Genomic DNA, 17,227 nt, shown 5'->3' with positions numbered 1-17,227 from the left:
CTGCTTTGTAGGCCCTCAGTATAACGGCTCTCATCCATACTGCCTGTGATAGTGTTGTGGGATACTTCCATAGGTGTCTCAGTAGATAATGGGATGAATAGGCACTCGAAATGTTGTCTCCTTGTTTTAGTTGGTTGGAGATATACTTTCAATGCTCTGACTTTGCATAATGATAAATCCTGTAGATAATGTAGATACTGCTGGGGTGTGGAACTGTCTGTCCGGTCGTCCAGGCAGTTGACTTTGAAATTCCATCTTAGACCTAGATGTACAATCTCACGCTGACTTAAGTTGAATTGTGTATGTCTGATGTCCAGAGCATGTATTTCTGACATGTGTGCCATTGTAGGTGAGTAGGAACAGTGTTTCCTGTGTCAATAATTCAAGTGATGACCAGTCTGTTGGTCTCTAGACATCACTTGTAAGGTGTTGCAGAAGGACATTTAAATCCCAAGCTGGAGCCTTAAATCTGTGTTGTTGGTCTTCCTGCTTCAACAATTGTAGTAAGGTGAGTAGTTCAGGTACTGTAGTCAGCTTTATCCCCATTTTCGTGATGATAAAAGAGCTCAGTGCTGCCAAGTATGTCCACCTTTCTGAACCTGTAGAACTTTTCAGTCCTCTGGTATGTCGTAGATAATATAAGTAGTCCGCTACTTGAAGATGTGTGGCCTTCATTGCAGTAAAGCCTTTCTTTCTGGCGTATCTTTCAAGCCGCATCCATTTATCGTTGTATAAGAAGCGGGTAGATCTATGGTAACTGCCGTTGCCGCTCTAGTAGAATACTGTAAATCATGAAATTTTTGCGAGCATGACATTTTTGCGAAAATTGCGAATGACTTGAGCTAGCAAAAATATCATGACGCAGTTTGCTGGCAGAACACAACAACTAATAATCAACAAACAAAGTGTCCTATCATCGATTTATTATTCACCAGTTCATATGATTAATAACTGATCTGGACAATCAATTAAGCAATGACAACAACATGAAGGAAGACTAATTACTAGTATAACTAGTACTCACATGTCGCAAAAGTCACTCAATCAGTACGTCTGATGGTCCAGACAGGCACCAACCACACAACACACATTCTTTGTCCTTAGATACTGTGTCAAAGGCCATCCGGCGGGCGTGGATAGGTTTGATGACACTGATCCGGAGATCAACAGCTTTTGTGACGACATTGTCTTTTAAGTTTGCCGACACTTTATCTGCATACCACTGACTAAAGTGGTCCTTCATCAGTGTTTTAAAATCCCCATTCACGGATAGGTCCATTGGTTGCAACTCGTCCATGCAACCTGCTGGCACAAATCTCACTTCAAAGTTGCATTTTATCAATAGATCCAGGAATTAATGACATCTTTGGGCAGCAAACACGTCAAATATGGCTTGAGATTTCCGACTGGCCGGCAAACGTAGTGACTTTTTTACTTTCTTAGTATATGGTACTAAAACCTGATCCACGTAATAGAACATTGTGTCTTAGTTACTCCAGTGATTGACCGTGCATGTCATGTGCCATTCGTCAGGAAAGTTGTAGTCTGCATGGCACTTGTCGGTGAGTCCTTGATAAATGACCAGGGGGAGGGGGGGGTAACAGGTTGCCAGATGCAGTGCTACAAAGCAACATGGTAATCTCGCATTATGTGTCTTCCACACCTATCACAGACACTTGTTAAGTACCTTGGTTGGCCAATGTCAAGTTGGAGACAGGAACAATCTTGACACCAGTTTGATCAAAGTTTATGATTAGGTCTGATGGAATGGATTTAGCTGCGATCGTCTCCCCTACACTGCTGATGAACTCTTCTTGTTTTTGCTCGAAGTCTGATGGTACTTTCCTGGCAGCCTTTGTTGCTTTTCTTTTCACAAAACCATACCTCTGAAGAAATGAATTCGACCATCCATTGTCCAAACGAATCGGATCACCATTTTCGATTTTCATGCAGAACAATACAATGTGCTGTGGCAAGTACAATGTGTCTGTTTACAATACCATCTGCTTTCCGAATTTCATTTAGATGGTCTGCAACAAGTTCAGATGCATATTTTGCAATTTTTGCCTGAGTCTCAGGAGAATAGTAGTTATTATTTCTTTTCTGCTCGACTCTGCATTGACTTGTCAGATGTAGAAGAACTCTTATTGTCTTTATTTTTCTTGTTCACTGCTTCCATACGAGCAGCTTTCTCAGGTGTGGAGGCCTTGGACGGGTCATGTAAACCTGTCACTTGGTAACAGTAACAAACTTCAACATGATTGTGAAGTGTATGTCTGTTTAAAATTTGACACATTATTTATAGTTTGCTTTTGAGTCCACCAATTTAATAGAGTCATGCCATATAATTTAATCCCTCTGAACTGTTTTAGGCTTATCTGGCCAATGTAGAGTGTGTTGTTTTTAGGAAAACATCACTGATTGCATACACGAGGAAGTACTCCACTGAACTTAGTTCAAGATTAGCAGCAAACTTCAATACTAGTATGCGATTGGACTTACCTCAGTTGGAACTTTCAGATGCAATAAGCTTTGAAACTGTCAAACTAAACTATGTGTTGAGAATTAGGCAAGTTGCAAAAATATCATGATGCAAAAACGTCTGTTTGTCGCCACTCACAAAAATATTGTGACGCAAAATTTCGTGATTTACAATATCCTCGATGTTTTAAGCAGGCCTTGATAGAATCCAGACTTAAATTTGGAATGATGTTTGATTGCAATGTGCTTGTTTGGTGTGCAGATGGATGAGTAGGTGTTCAACCACTCTGGCAGTTGTAGTGTTGGTTGTCCTAGTTCCTTGATATGTACTGGGAACCAATCTCAATCTTTGAGTCAGAGAAAGGATCCTCCTGTGATAGAGATCGATAACTCTGTCTATCAAAACATCTCTGTCCTTCTGCATTGAATGTCATCGTGTTGCTCCTTTCTATGTGTATCCCTGGAATGACTGCCACTCCTGAATCCTTCGCACATGCCTGCGTGAATCCGCACCTGATGAAGAAGAGAAATGATGACGGCATCTCCGACGAATGGGAGATGTAGAGAGTGAACACTTGCAGCTGTTGGAGGATACATGAATGTGAGCACTCAGCAAGTCGATGGAAGGAGCTTCATTCATACTGTGACGCGATATTACAGTCAACAGTGATGATTTCCGTGAATGGCAGTGTGCATATGATGCCTCCACTTCATATGGCAGACCTAATGCAGCTGATGAAGTGTCACGCAAGGTAACTGTACTTGTAGCTGCTGACTGGCGTTTCTGTTCCTCTTCAAACCGGCAGTCCTTCAGGTTCATCATAAGAGTGGTGAACTGTTACATGAAGAGAACTGAGTCCAGTGACTGTGATGCATGAAGAGGCAGGTGTCCAGTGACTGTGGTGCATGAAGAGGACTGTGTCCAGTGACTGTGGTGCATGAAGAGGACTGTGTCCAGTGACTGTGGTGCATGAAGCGGCGGTTGATTCACAGAAGCACCTGACGTGTTGAGTGTAGACATTCTAGATGAGTGCGTAGAAAGTAGACCCTTTGAAGGTTTTACGCCGCACTCAGCAATATTCCAGCTATATGGCGGCGGTCTGTATATAATTGAGTCTGGACCAGACAATCCAGTGATCAACAACATGAGCATCGATCTGCGCAATTGGAAACCGAAGACACGTGTCAACCAAGTCAGCAAGCCTGACCACCCGATCCTGTTAGTCGCCTCTTACGACAACCATAGTCACCTTTTATGGCAACCATGGGTTGCCGAAGGCCTATTCTTCCCTTCACGGGTCACCTCAGGAAGTAGTAGAGGTTCGTCATAGATGTAACATTTGTAGGGAGGGACAATCACATTGCTGAAAAACCATGCTCCAAGGGTATGTTGGGGTAGCAAGCCTTTGAACAATATTTAAATAGAATGCAAATTCTGAATTAGATAAATTATTATGAAGTTCACTGTGAACAGTGAAAGAACAAACAGGTTTACATGAAGGACATTATATGTACAGATCAACTGCTGACAGCTGCAGCTTACACTAGGAGCATGATTTAATCAACTAAGACCAAGTTGAAGGGAATGTGTCCAAGGCACACGAAAATATATAAATTCAACAATAATTTTACATCATGACAATAATAATTACAATCCAAAAATCAAATACAACACAATTAGTTTACAGGACTGAAATATAAACATAAACTTATTACTGTATCGGGACCCAAAGTGCCTCCAACCGTCCACGTCGGGTGATGGAGAGATTGATAAGCATGGCTGGTCATGTGACCGTATTGGCGGGAAAGGGAGGCTTCCACTGGGTCAGTGTATTGTACGTCCATTTCAGTTAGAATGGAAGTACAAGGAATTTCAAGTGTTCCACTATCTTCACATACAGGGAATTTCAGAGGATTTCCTACCCACCTGGCAGCAGTGAGGAGAAAGTCTGTTCTGTCACATGGCCACCCTGCATGGCATCGCTCAATACATCCCGGATCTGCAACATCGATATAGAACACTTTAATATCACTCAATACATCCTGGATCTGCAAAATAGATGTGTGACACATTAACATCACCAGACCTATACAGCGTCCCTCAATACATCCTAGATCTATAATATCAATAAGTGACACATTGACGTTACCAGATTTGAACAGAATCACTCAATATGTCTTGGATCTACAATATTGATATGACACTCTGATATCACCACAACTGTAAAGCATCACTCAATCCGTTTTGAATCTACAATATCGATATGTGACACACTAATATCACCAAACCTGCATAGCATCATTCAATATGTCTCGGATTTTCAATATGGATTTGTGATACTTCAACATGACTCAATACGTCCCCAATCAGCAATATCGATATGTGACACATAACATCACTCAACCAATCTTGTAAAGCAATTGTCATGATTTTGACCAGGGTTAACTGAACTTGAGATGCATGTGATGAGATCATTTCTTCAACTTGCTCACCTTCTTGTCAGCAGCCCCAGTGAGGAGTGCATAATAGAATCTGGCCTTGTCCTGAATGTCAATATCCAAGAAGTGCTGCATGGTTTCATGAAGCAGGTCACCAAGCTCTGTTGACATACAAGATGGTGATGAGACTTACTATCTAACCTGATTATCCTATCCTAATATTATAAGAATGTCTGAGATAAGGAAAATGACTTTCTAATATGATCAAAATTCAGGAGTAGGCCAGGAAGCAGGGTCTCACCCCATAGTCAAACTCAGATCTGTTGTTTAAATTGGGTCTCTTGGAAGCAATCTTCTTTATGACTATGTGTTAAGCTTCAGATCAGTGGAATGATCAAGATCAGTGGGAGATTTCTAGCTCTGATATGTGATTCCCAACTATGGAAGATCTCTTGGAGGATCTAACATTTTAGGCATGTAGATTCATAAATCTGTCTCATGTAACTTGCTCAAGTAAGGTTTGACTATGCACTGGACCTCACATAGAAGATAACAAAGATGTGGATTCTATTCAAATATCCAAACACTAGGCAAAGAGAAATAAGTTTAAGCGATGAAGACTGTGCTGGCAGTTCGAACTCTTGGTCTTAGAACTTCAGGTTCATTCTTGAATGGGACTAAATCCCAAAGAGTACTAGAATCTGTAAGTAACTACTGCTTGACAAGTATTAGATGAGAAACGACCTGACGAATGACCCCAATTTGAATATATGGGAATGCCCTCGAGAACATCCCATTTGAAACAAGAGGAAAACAGGTTGTCATCTAAATATCGAAAAGTTCAATTCGCTTGGGAGAATCATGTTGTGATGATGTTTTGCTGAAGTAAATCGCACTACAAAACGTGTGTTAAACAGTAGCGGTATTGATTTCATGCCTTGGTGAGCATTTATTGCACATGCTTAATTGACAATCTACCTAGCAAACGAGTGTATTTGTCCAGTGTACTTGCCCTGCCTGCTTGTCACAAATGCGTTCACTCTGCTGGCTCATCTAATACTTGTCAAGCAGTAAAAAGTGTAATCCCCAAAACAGTAGTTGTCACATGTGTGAGCTATGTTGATAAACAGTGCATCCAAGGACATATACAGTAAACAAATAACAATGCACATAATGACGTAACTTCAGCATAATATTATGGAGAGAAATTGTTCAGAATATCATCATCAACTTTATTCATTAGATCATAGTACTCTTCTACTTGAAAGATAAAAAGAAACGCACACACAAAGAAGAAAATGGTATTGATGGATTTCAACAGACTGCATTTCTTAAAGCAATACTAATATGTGGTAATAGATATTACCAGTGAAAATTCCCTCTGTGGGGTGGTTCAGCAATACACTTCTAATCACAGCCAGTATAGCATTGCCAAGGTGCCAGCTGCACTGATCCAAACTAACAGCACGCTCTACCACAGACAGTAAGTACTTCATTGTTGCCTGCAAAACAAAAGCCTGATCGTGAAAACATGTAAAAATATGTCGTAGACATGAATTTGTACTGACTAAGTATCACTATCTGTGTAAAATACTCAACATGGTTACCAAAGATTCATGAAGCCCACATGAAATCAGCATAGCACTATCTTTTTGAACAGTTTGAAATGAGTTTAAAATGCTATTTATTTTTATCATGATCTTGAAACTCAGAAATTGGATTAAAATTGAAAAATAATTGATTAGTTTGTCAATTGTGTAAGATGGAACAGTGAATATGAAAATGTTTCTTGCTTCCTAAATCATTTTTCTCTAAGATTGAAATGACAAAGGGAGATAATCATTTTCCAAAATGTTCACACAGCTGTTGTTTCAGATGATTATTGTGTTTAATCTATAATTCAGTTTCATGTATTTTAAATGAAGGTACTTACAAGAGGACTTATCTCTGCCTCATTAGCTGATGTTTTGAGGACAAGGAGGTAGAACTGAAACTGTCTGAGGACATCTTCGGAGGACGATGATAAAACTTGGTTGTGTAGAGAGGACAGGATGTTCATGTAAACTACGCTGGAGGGAAAGTATTCAACATTAAATGGAAATTAAAATTATTCCATGCTCAGTGCAGCTAGACAAATACAGTTCTTAAAATGGAGACAATTTTCTGCTCAGACAGTAAATGTAAATTACAAATATGAATACTTGTATATGAAGAAAACTAATTGTGTTTTCAATTTTTCAAATATATAAGCAAACCAAATGTAAATGCAAAAGATGTGTCATTGTACTGTGACATACTCTAACTGATGATTTTTTAATTTCAAGTATTTTGCTCATTGTATCCTTACGACACTCAAACCTTGGTTTTAAAGCCACTTGAAACAGAATTCCTGTGATATCACGGCATGTCAGCATATTTTGACATGTACGTTATAGCCATTTACCAGTAATATGAAACTAATGAGCAGGTGCATGGTGCTGATAAACCTTGGAAAATAACTGAGGCAAGCTTGCCTTCAAACTGACGTCACTGGCATCATCAAAGGGATACAACTCATTATGACTGCCATACTCATAAATCTCTATGAAGTCTACGTTAAAGAACGAGAGAAAGTGAATAGTTTCCTTTTGCAGGTTCGACAGTCATGCCATGTGTTTGGGTTACACTACATACGTATCTGCAGCCTGGTCTCGGACACACTGGAGGAAGTTCAGCACCAGAGGAGTCAGCTTCGGGTAGTTGCTTAACACTGTCTTGCAGATTCTACAATATTGCAGGCACAATTCAGCATAAACAAGGGCAGATTGTCATAAGAAACGTCTAGGTATTATACCATACATGGGAACAATGTGTGACGGACAATGCTTCTATTTTCTGCCACATACTGGCTGGAATATAGAAAACAGCAAAATTAAATGGTACCTCTCTTTCACTCAACATAAGCATGATGAGGTTTCTGGTTGCCTGTTGGCCTCAAACCAAAATCAGGAGTTATCACTGTGGGAACAAGCATATGATTTTTCCAGTTACATTGTCCAACTTGTTTCTGATGTGATGGTGTTTGCTCTGACAAAATCCTGTGGGAAGTTAGGGGTATGGGCACAGGGAATAAAATAAAAGTCAAAATAAAATAGGAATAATGGATCATGTATTGAACTCTACTATCAACAAAACATATACCAAATCTTGTGACATTTTAAAACAAAGTTTGATTAAGATCCTTTCAGTCAGGTGAGCTAGAATCATTTTGAAAGAGATGGTAAAAAGTGATCTTTTGTTTTAGTTACATTCAAATCCAACTAAAACGTCAATGGATTGGAAAAATACCACAGTATGCTGTACCCACTGTTCATTATAAGCATGTTCATAATAAACACGGTTAACTTTTACATGAGTGATACACTCAAATAAACCCAAATGCATTTGAACATTCAATAGTCAAAGCATTGTCACATGCATACAGGCAAAAAAAGATGCAAAAACAAGTCTAGTTTACTGGACACACCCTGCCTTAAAGTTGAAGTGAATGATCTTCTAGTTTAACATTTCACACATACACAAAACATGAAGTTGACAAAAAAATCACCTACTCTATTATATTCGTGGCTATATCCTGTGAGCAATGTCTGGCCTGGATGTTGAAGAGACAGCGATAAAGTGAGACAGCCACCTTATGTTCCCCAGTACAGACAGTCAGCTTCTTTAAGTAGGTGAGGCTAGACAGCAGGAGAGACAACTCCTCTGAACCTGACAGGGAAACAAAGCCTCACAGACTTACACTGGCACATGATTAAATGATTCCTACTTTCAAATCTCCAAGGAATCAGAAGATGTCAAAGAACAGCATTGATTTATTCTATGGTGGTAAATAATGAAACCACTCTGAGAGAAGACAGATATGAGCAGTTATTAACAAATTGCCTGTCTCGGTGTTCTGCCAAAGCCTAATGTCCCATAGGGAACCTGACATCTGACAGCGGCAAAACAATGAATAATACATGAAGGGAATATGTGCATATTAGCCAAGACAGCTCAAGATGGGAGAAAACAGTGACAGAACAGAATTATGCTACAAATATTTTGCAGATATGGTTCTCACTACCTGGGGATCTCATCTTTCACATGTTTTCAACAAGCTTAGAGTGTATTTCATTTTCAAATTTTGACTAAGAACCAGAGAGTTTGTGGCTAATGAAAACAAACTGAAATACTTGATCTGCAAGGAAAAATATAGAAAACTTGCTAAACATTTATTTGTGTTTGGATTTACAACATACCGAATCACTGAATTATGAACACATAATTTAAAGAAAAATTGTGAGTGGTCTGTAAATGAAACGTGGTATACTTGAAGCCACCAAGCTCTATTACTCCCTTTAGTCATGACACAGTTGATTAGTGTGAATGTTTTACAAACACAATAGCTGAAATCATTCAGACAAAGTGTCATCTCCATAGGCCATGTAGTGTGTGAGGAGATGATGAAAATGTGCCAGCTAATACTGGATGGATTGTAGGCTGGAGTAAACTAATTCTTTGTCAAGACATTCAAGCATGAAATCACTGATGACCATTTCAACTTGCCTTCTACAATTTGAAAAGATTCCTGAATCTCATTATTATTCATATAGTAGTCTATACCTGTCTCTGACTCCAGTTGTGTGCAGATGTTAAGGGTTGACACCTTCCCGACATGGAGGTCAACTGAGTCAAACACTGATGGCAGCAGTCGCCATGACAGCTGTTCTCTCACATGACCCATAACACTGCTGTCTTCCTCATCCTCTAGCTGCAGGGGCAACTCACACTCATCACTTTGTTGGTATAAAATATGTTCTTATCCATTCATATCTTGGGATCTGTCTACATCTATTATTCTACAAGACTTCTACTTACATGTAACTCTTAAACTCTCAATGCAGAGACTTTACAGTAAGAAAGAGATGCTGCACATGCCAACTACATTGAGAATGGTTAAAAAAGTCTCAAAGTGGAAAAACCCAACCTGTGGGGGTGAGTTTAGTTTTATGCCGCACTCAGTAATATTTCACCGATGTGGCAGCAAACTGTTGCATACTACAGTGGTAAGTAGAACACACTATTACACAGAACTTTATGTTTACTTGAACAAAATAAAACAGTCAAACACTTTTTGAAAGGACATTATAAATTCAGTGAAATGCTTTTCAAACATTTATTTTCCCATTTCATGTACAATGAATCTCAATGGATGGTAGCTTATCACAGTCTGATTTGCAGCAACCTTTCCTACAAACATACACTGGATTATATTATTACATAAAGACATAAAAGTATTTCTTTTCTCTCCAGTGGAGAGGTTAGTTTGCAAGAAAGAGAAATGTTATGAAGAAGCATATTGTTAATTCCCATGATAGTGAAGTCATTTTCAACTTAGTAAGATGTGTTTTCTTCAGTCTTAAAGGTACTCCTGAGATACCTAATTCTCCAATATTAAAGTAAGTCACTTCTATACATTGATGATTTAATTTAGGAATAACATACTGTGCAAGGGTGAATCCTAAGATTATGACAACAGTATATCTTCTTGAGACTATATACAACTACAAAAGCAATCCCAAGAATGTTACATGAAACTCATTTCTAGAGGAACTCTTACTTGGCAGTATCCTTGGAACCACTGAAGAAACACAAGCCTGTAGGCAGGACTTATGGATTTTTGATTGACAGCTGTCACAAGCCTCCTCATCAATAACTTCTCCTCAGATGATGTGAGAATCTCTCCAGAGTACTCTCGCTGAAACAAACACCTTAGCTAGCAGAAATGGTGTAAAAACTTGTTATGATAATACAAATCGAACTGTCTGACAAATGATTCACAAGAACATTATGACAAGACCACAACTTTCTCAGTCCACTAATGTCACATGAACAAATCAGTGTCTTGATATGAGTAGTCTCCCATTAATCAAAGTAATGCTAACATGTTTTAAATGGATATAACATATGGCACTGATTCTGCAGAGTAACACATCAATATGAGGCATCAACTTAAACAGAAAACTAGTCTCACCTGAAGATAGAGAATTATCTGCATGAGGCAGGGGTCCTGTGTGGCCATGTGGTGAAGCATGAGAGGTTTAAAGATCTGCAATCATAAATAATACATGATTTCGACATTTGACATTTAACTATAAGTTGAGAAAATACCAAATAAAACCACAGGGTACCCAAGATCTTCAGCGATACCTGATAAAGATGGTGTCTAAGTCAAAATGAGATCATTCACATAAAATGTCAGCTCCATGTCAGGCCTCGTAGTTTAAGAAATTCCATAAATGCAAATGACTACAGTTGAACTACAAGGTATGTGGCAGCAAGCCACAACATACGCTCATTTGAACGGATCACTGTTTAAAACTAGTCATGTTGCATATCAGTTATAATGCAAATGACTACAGTTGAACTACAAGGTATGTGGCAGCAAGCCACAACATACGCTCATTTGAACGGATCACTGTTTAAAACTAGTCATGTTGCATATCAGTTATAATGCAAATGACTACAGTTGAACTACAAGGTATGTGGCAGCAAGCCACAACATACGCTCATTTGAACGGATCACTGTTTAAAACTAGTCATGTTGCATATCAGTTATAATGCAAATGACTACAGTTGAACTACAAGGTATGTGGCAGCAAGCCACAACATACACTCATTTGAACGGATCACTGTTTAAAACTAGTCATGTTGAATATCAGTTATAACTATCATGATGTAGTTCTCTTTAGAGCGAGACTATAGTGAACCATACATTTCATCATATTGGTGAATGCTGATCTTACAATACAAAATGTTTGCCTCCTACAACCAAGTGTACATACTGTTGGAGAGATGCTGGGGGAATTCTGGACTATGCCGGACAGTGAGATGAGGATGTCCACCAGCCTGGCTGGGGTGAAGATGGTGCTGTGGTCCATGATGTAGGATACAGCAGACAGAATGTCACCAGAACCACCAGAAACAGACACCATCCGCTCCACGCTGGACTGAAACAGACATGTGGACTGGACATGTGCATCCTTGTCACTCAACAGCAAAATCACTGATGCTGAAGACTAAGTCCGAGAGTGACTTGGATTTGAGGTCAATAGTATCACATTGTGTTAGCTTATCAGGGGATAATGGCCTGAAGCGATGATGCTCTTGAAAAATGTACCACTGTGGTGCTGAAACCTCTGTAAACATCATGAACTAGGGTGTCTTCTTATCATGTCAAACATATCAAGGCTGAACAAAATAAGAAGACAGACACTTCACGTTTTCAGTACTAACATGACAACCAAAGTCTAAAAAAGCACTTGGGGTGTGGTCCACATATTTCTGTAGTGGACCAGTGGTGTTATTAAATTCCACTATAAAGATTCTGATATTTTTGTGTGTTTCAAACTACTAGTTTGAATTTAATACTGCTAGTAGTCATACAACTGAGAAAAAAAATTAGCTAGATCTGTTGTGGTGTAAGATTCTTACCCTTGGGCTAAACTCTGGGGTCACAGGACTTTCAGGCATGCCAATATCACTGAAAATAGAAGAATTAAAAAATATATTACATTTATGGTTTTCTTGACAGTCTGGCAATTTGCAGATTTAGGTCACAGGACAGTAACTGTGAACAATACAACTTTGGCACTTTGAGAACCTGGAAATAATGCATTTGTTCAACTGAACATTTTTGTACGCAAAATTCCAAATTAATATTCAAAGTTTGCTCAACATAAAGACCTTCAAAATGAGATATTTTCAATAACATATATGACTTTCTTAACATGACTTACTTTTCCAGATATTTTCAGGAAAATCTTAGGGAGAACAAAGTTTTAACCAAATGATTTCGAGTTTGTCTGAAGTTCTTGTCAGTGCAGTCAAATACTGACCTATCTTGAACTTTAATTCCAATGGTTTCTGTTAATTATCATATGAGACAAAACATATTTGTCACATTCCAGTAGCAGCTGCATATTGCAATATCTAATGTAACTGAGTGAGTAAGCTTAGTCTTAGGAAGCGCTCATCAATGTTCCAGCTAGATGGCGGTTGTCTGTCGACAATTGAGTGTGGACCAGACAATCCAGCGATCAACTGCACGAGCAATGATCTGCTTAATTGAGCCTGACACACCCCTGCTTGTGTCTTACAACAAGCATGGGTTACTGAAGATCAATTCTTCACGGGTCATTGGTAAGAGAGCTACACACCCTGCCATGTGGTATAGCACAGTTGCTAGGAGTGTCACATAGTCCTGACACACTTCGGACCGTTCTTGCTTCACTGCCTGTACAAGTCGATCTCGCCACCGCCACATCACACCCTTAAAATAAATACTTGACTTAACCTATAACAATTCTTTATGCATGCATTATTTTGCCATATACTTTAAACCAGACCTCGTTTCTGGTGTAGTTTGGTTTGATCATCCTTGTTTAAATTAGTTAATAAATGCAGTCTTCAGTTTCTGCAAGACAGATATCATGACTTTGGTATCATGCAGGGAGGGGCCAAGAGAGAAAAAGAGAAAGAGCTGTTCCCTGAATCTTTAAATTTTGCTGTCACTGAAGGACAAACAACCTCTGACTTGAATATTAAAGTTTGCCACTGTAAATATTTAGCATAAGACTTTACTGATAGTTTATATTTAAATTACTGATGCCACTGTACTCATCTTGTATTGCCACTTTATGAAAACCATCAACATGACCCAGTCACCAGTGGAATCACGATTAGAAGCAGTAAATATCTCCTGTTAACTACTCACTGGTGATGTCTGTTCCAGCTGAACCATACACTGACATGCTCCAGCCCTCAGTCTCCTGTTGCTGACGTCATTCACTTTGGCAGCTACACTCCATAGAATTTCTATCAGTGATGCAGTTGGATCTTGTGGCTGCAAACATACTGATATTATCACAATCGTGTCATTCTGAAAACCTTATATGTTTATAGGTTTCATATTGTTTCAAACACCTTGAATGTGCTCATCTTATTTGACAGCTAGAAGTACTATTGGGTGTTGTCTGATTGGACCGGAGGTTTGAAAACTTAAATTTTGTACAACATATTAGATACCATTAGGGTCAAAGGTTATATTACAGTGATTATTTATCACAATACAATATATAAAGACTTACAATGTTCTGACAGTTCACTAACAAGGTGGTCGCTGTTATGAGAAGCTGTATAAGGAAGTTGGTGCTGTCATCTCGACTCTCATATTGACGGAAGATGCCAAACAAATTGGAAGCAACCTCATCAATGCTGTAAACATGGTACAAAGAAAAATAACTAGTAATAATTTACCAGCATGTGTAATTAGACAGTGATGTAAGCCATATTTGTTGTCATCGCATTTATAACACGACAAAGACTTTCATAAAACCATATACACTCTGTTATGAAGACTCATTTATAACAACTGAGCTTAGCTTTCTTCTACATTTATACATTGGTATTACTGGTTTGTGTCAAACTGAACTGTTGTGTATAGTTTTACTTTTTATTTTTAAGAAGTATATACAATGTGAAAGACCCAAGGTAAAATTTATGTACAAAGTAAGAGACTCCCCCTCCCGCCTCCCTCATGTCATGTACAAAATCCTTCTTTAAGTGGAAGTTGGTATGAGGATGAAAATTTTTTACGGATACACAACTTCTTTCTGTCAGTGGATGTGACATTTCGGTGTAGAATCTAAAAGAGGTACTTTTGCTTGATAACGGTGTTAGAGTCTACACTGAAACCTCGCATCCACTGCAGGAAAGAAGTTGTATGTCCACAAAAGTCTTCATCCTCATGTACAAAATCAATTATGTCCCAACTAGAACGTGTGTACAAAATTTATGACGCCTCTACCTCCCATGAACAAAATGGGTGACCCTATGTTTAAAATCATCATCACACACCAAAGCCAAACATTCTGAATCTAGATATCCATTTACTTAATACCCATTTTAATTACCTCCATCCATTTTGTTGGCATAATATATATACTGGCTAGCGACCAGTTATCGGAATGTACCAATTATTGCCAACACATGGCTGTAGCGCTTGCGCAGACAGCTTTACTTGTACTTCCATAGTATTTCACACATTGACACATTTAAATATCCGAGTTACTGTGAGTATTTTACATTGTAGTTGTAACAAATATGAATCCCTTGGAAGACAAGACCCAAACAGGCCAGGGTATGTCAAGTGACCATTAGTGTGTATAGCGATAATTGGTCTTGTTAGTTGTAGGAAAAGCACAATCTATACTACTGCGCTTCCTGTTGACCATGTTTTGGAGAAACATTATCAACAACTTCAAACAAGCAGAAAACATCGGTAAATAGCTGATCTATCATCAAGATAAATTTGATTTCATTCTGTTAAGGAATAATGGAGAAAATCGACAAAATGGTCGCTAGCCAGTAGAGGTATTAATTATTTCAAGAACACACTGGGTTGAAGATAAATTCTTTGTCACTTATATATATTCAGTTCAAAACTGTTTTGCCCTATCCAGTGATATGAATGAGCTTTGATTAGGGAATATGTAAAAAGATTAGTCTCTTGGGTTAGCATTGGGTACTTATAAAGACCACTTCAGAGACCTATAAGGCAACCAAAGCAAAGCTCACGATTCAGTATCCACTGAGTCCTATTTACCTTTTAGTGTCCAGAACATCACCCCCACAGTCTTCTAGCACCCTCAGGAATTCTGTTTTTGTTCCAGTATCCACTGCATCTTCCACCATTAGCTGTGAGTAAACATAATTGTTATATTGCCCACTGCAGCAACATTACAAATCTATACTGCCGTCTCCTATTCTCGCGATACTTACGAACATCAGCTGAAAAATTAATATAAACAGTTCTTTTCGTATGTATGCTTGTTGTTTTTAAATGAAGAGATCCCCCCTCTAACATCTGCATCTATCAACTGCTTCATCCATCAAGTGTATTATCTCACTTGAGCTCGATGAAAAACATGGTCGTCCACCGCTGACTTTTCGAGGCGTCTCCTATTCTCGAGGTACAACAAGAAAGTAATGTTATTAGGTGTAAGGAAGGGGAATCTTATTGGGAAGGGCTGGGGAAAGTTACGATTTTTCCAAGTTGGTTAAAACTCACGCATATTCGTTACACTGCAAAATTTTGATAATTCACAGACCTGGGCCACTTCCTAGTTACTGGTCAATGACGTAAACAACAGCTAAGTATCACACATTGGCGACCTCGGCAGAAAATGTGTTTACCGCGAGAATAGGAGACGACCCTATACCATTTATGGAACACCACTAAGCAACAGTGTGAATGACACACTAGATATGTACAAAGGATGGAAAGAATTCCTTCAGTTCCCCCATATTCTTTCTCCCTCAGATAAACAGTGGCAATACCTAGTGGTTCAACCCAACATATTGTACTTAATTTTTGTGCCTTTAGTTATTTTTGTGAGTCCTCTAGTAAGTGTTGTGTTAGGTTTTGTTAATAATTCTATTTCTCGTATGTATCAATACATAAATATTATTTGGGATAGGGGAACGGGATGAACTGTTACCAAAAGGACAAATAGCAATGTGTAGATCACAGATCATATGTATATGGTCTCTGGTGTAGATCTAATTGACAGTGACTTTATGTGATACGCAAATTTCATCTGCTTGAACTTTGTTCCTGAACAACCTCACAATCATGTGGTGCGGATAATTCAAACTCTGGCACTGCTAAAGTCCTAACAATAATATCACATTAAGCCCAGTAAAACAGCAAATAAGCGTTGACACTGAGTCTAGATGACACTATTAGGCTTAGATCTAGTCGCTGAAAGGACGGTGGATCTCTGCGAGGCTCTAGTCTAGACGAACTATTTCCGCACGAGACATTTAATAAGACGTTTACAAGACTACAGATACCCGAATCTTACTTTAAGCATTTGGAAAACAAAGTTTTCATCTTCAATCAACTTTTCAGGTGTGCCCAACGCAACATGCTGTCGGATATTGGCAACTATTTGCCTGATTTCGCCCGAAGCAGACGAGGAAATTCGACTAGCAGACATCTTTAGGCTGAAGGTACAAAAGTAACAAGGGAGCAGTCATTGTGTTAAACTTTGGAGAGTAATCATTGTGTAAGAATGATGTACAATGCATCATACAATGATGTATGACAATATTATTACCAATTAAATGTACAAAATCTGTATCATTGTATGATACCATTTCCACAATGGATGTTGAGCAAAGTTTAATAATCTACTGAAGTCATTTTGCTAAATGATAACAATTA

The 17,227-nt window shown here is 38.6% G+C and overlaps 1 protein-coding gene across 2 annotated transcripts in view; it reads right to left on the bottom strand.

The window, feature by feature from the left end:
- LOC137278221 (AP-5 complex subunit beta-1-like) overlaps positions 1-17,011 on the bottom strand; it is a 68,383-nt gene extending 51,372 nt beyond the window's left edge. For both annotated transcript variants that reach the window (XM_067810438.1, XM_067810436.1), the window contains exons 1-16: positions 16,866-17,011; positions 15,605-15,696; positions 14,088-14,214; positions 13,715-13,843; positions 13,158-13,270; positions 12,433-12,481; positions 11,784-11,948; positions 10,973-11,047; positions 10,559-10,696; positions 9,562-9,709; positions 8,511-8,667; positions 7,594-7,683; positions 6,854-6,989; positions 6,287-6,422; positions 4,975-5,081; positions 4,409-4,481 (exon numbers count right to left, since the gene is read on the bottom strand). In XM_067810438.1, the coding sequence (XP_067666539.1) occupies positions 4,409-4,481; positions 4,975-5,081; positions 6,287-6,422; positions 6,854-6,989; positions 7,594-7,683; positions 8,511-8,667; positions 9,562-9,709; positions 10,559-10,696; positions 10,973-11,047; positions 11,784-11,948; positions 12,433-12,481; positions 13,158-13,270; positions 13,715-13,843; positions 14,088-14,214; positions 15,605-15,696; positions 16,866-17,000 (1,870 nt within the window). In that variant the 5' untranslated portion in view covers positions 17,001-17,011. The remainder of the gene's footprint in view (positions 1-4,408; positions 4,482-4,974; positions 5,082-6,286; positions 6,423-6,853; positions 6,990-7,593; positions 7,684-8,510; positions 8,668-9,561; positions 9,710-10,558; positions 10,697-10,972; positions 11,048-11,783; positions 11,949-12,432; positions 12,482-13,157; positions 13,271-13,714; positions 13,844-14,087; positions 14,215-15,604; positions 15,697-16,865) is intronic.
- Positions 17,012-17,227: the final 216 nt, after the last annotated feature.

The sequence above is a fragment of the Haliotis asinina genome, chromosome 3 (genome assembly GCF_037392515.1).
Source record: "Haliotis asinina isolate JCU_RB_2024 chromosome 3, JCU_Hal_asi_v2, whole genome shotgun sequence".
Taxonomy (NCBI): Eukaryota; Metazoa; Mollusca; class Gastropoda; order Lepetellida; family Haliotidae; genus Haliotis; species Haliotis asinina.
This window is presented reverse-complemented; position numbering and strand designations above follow the sequence as displayed.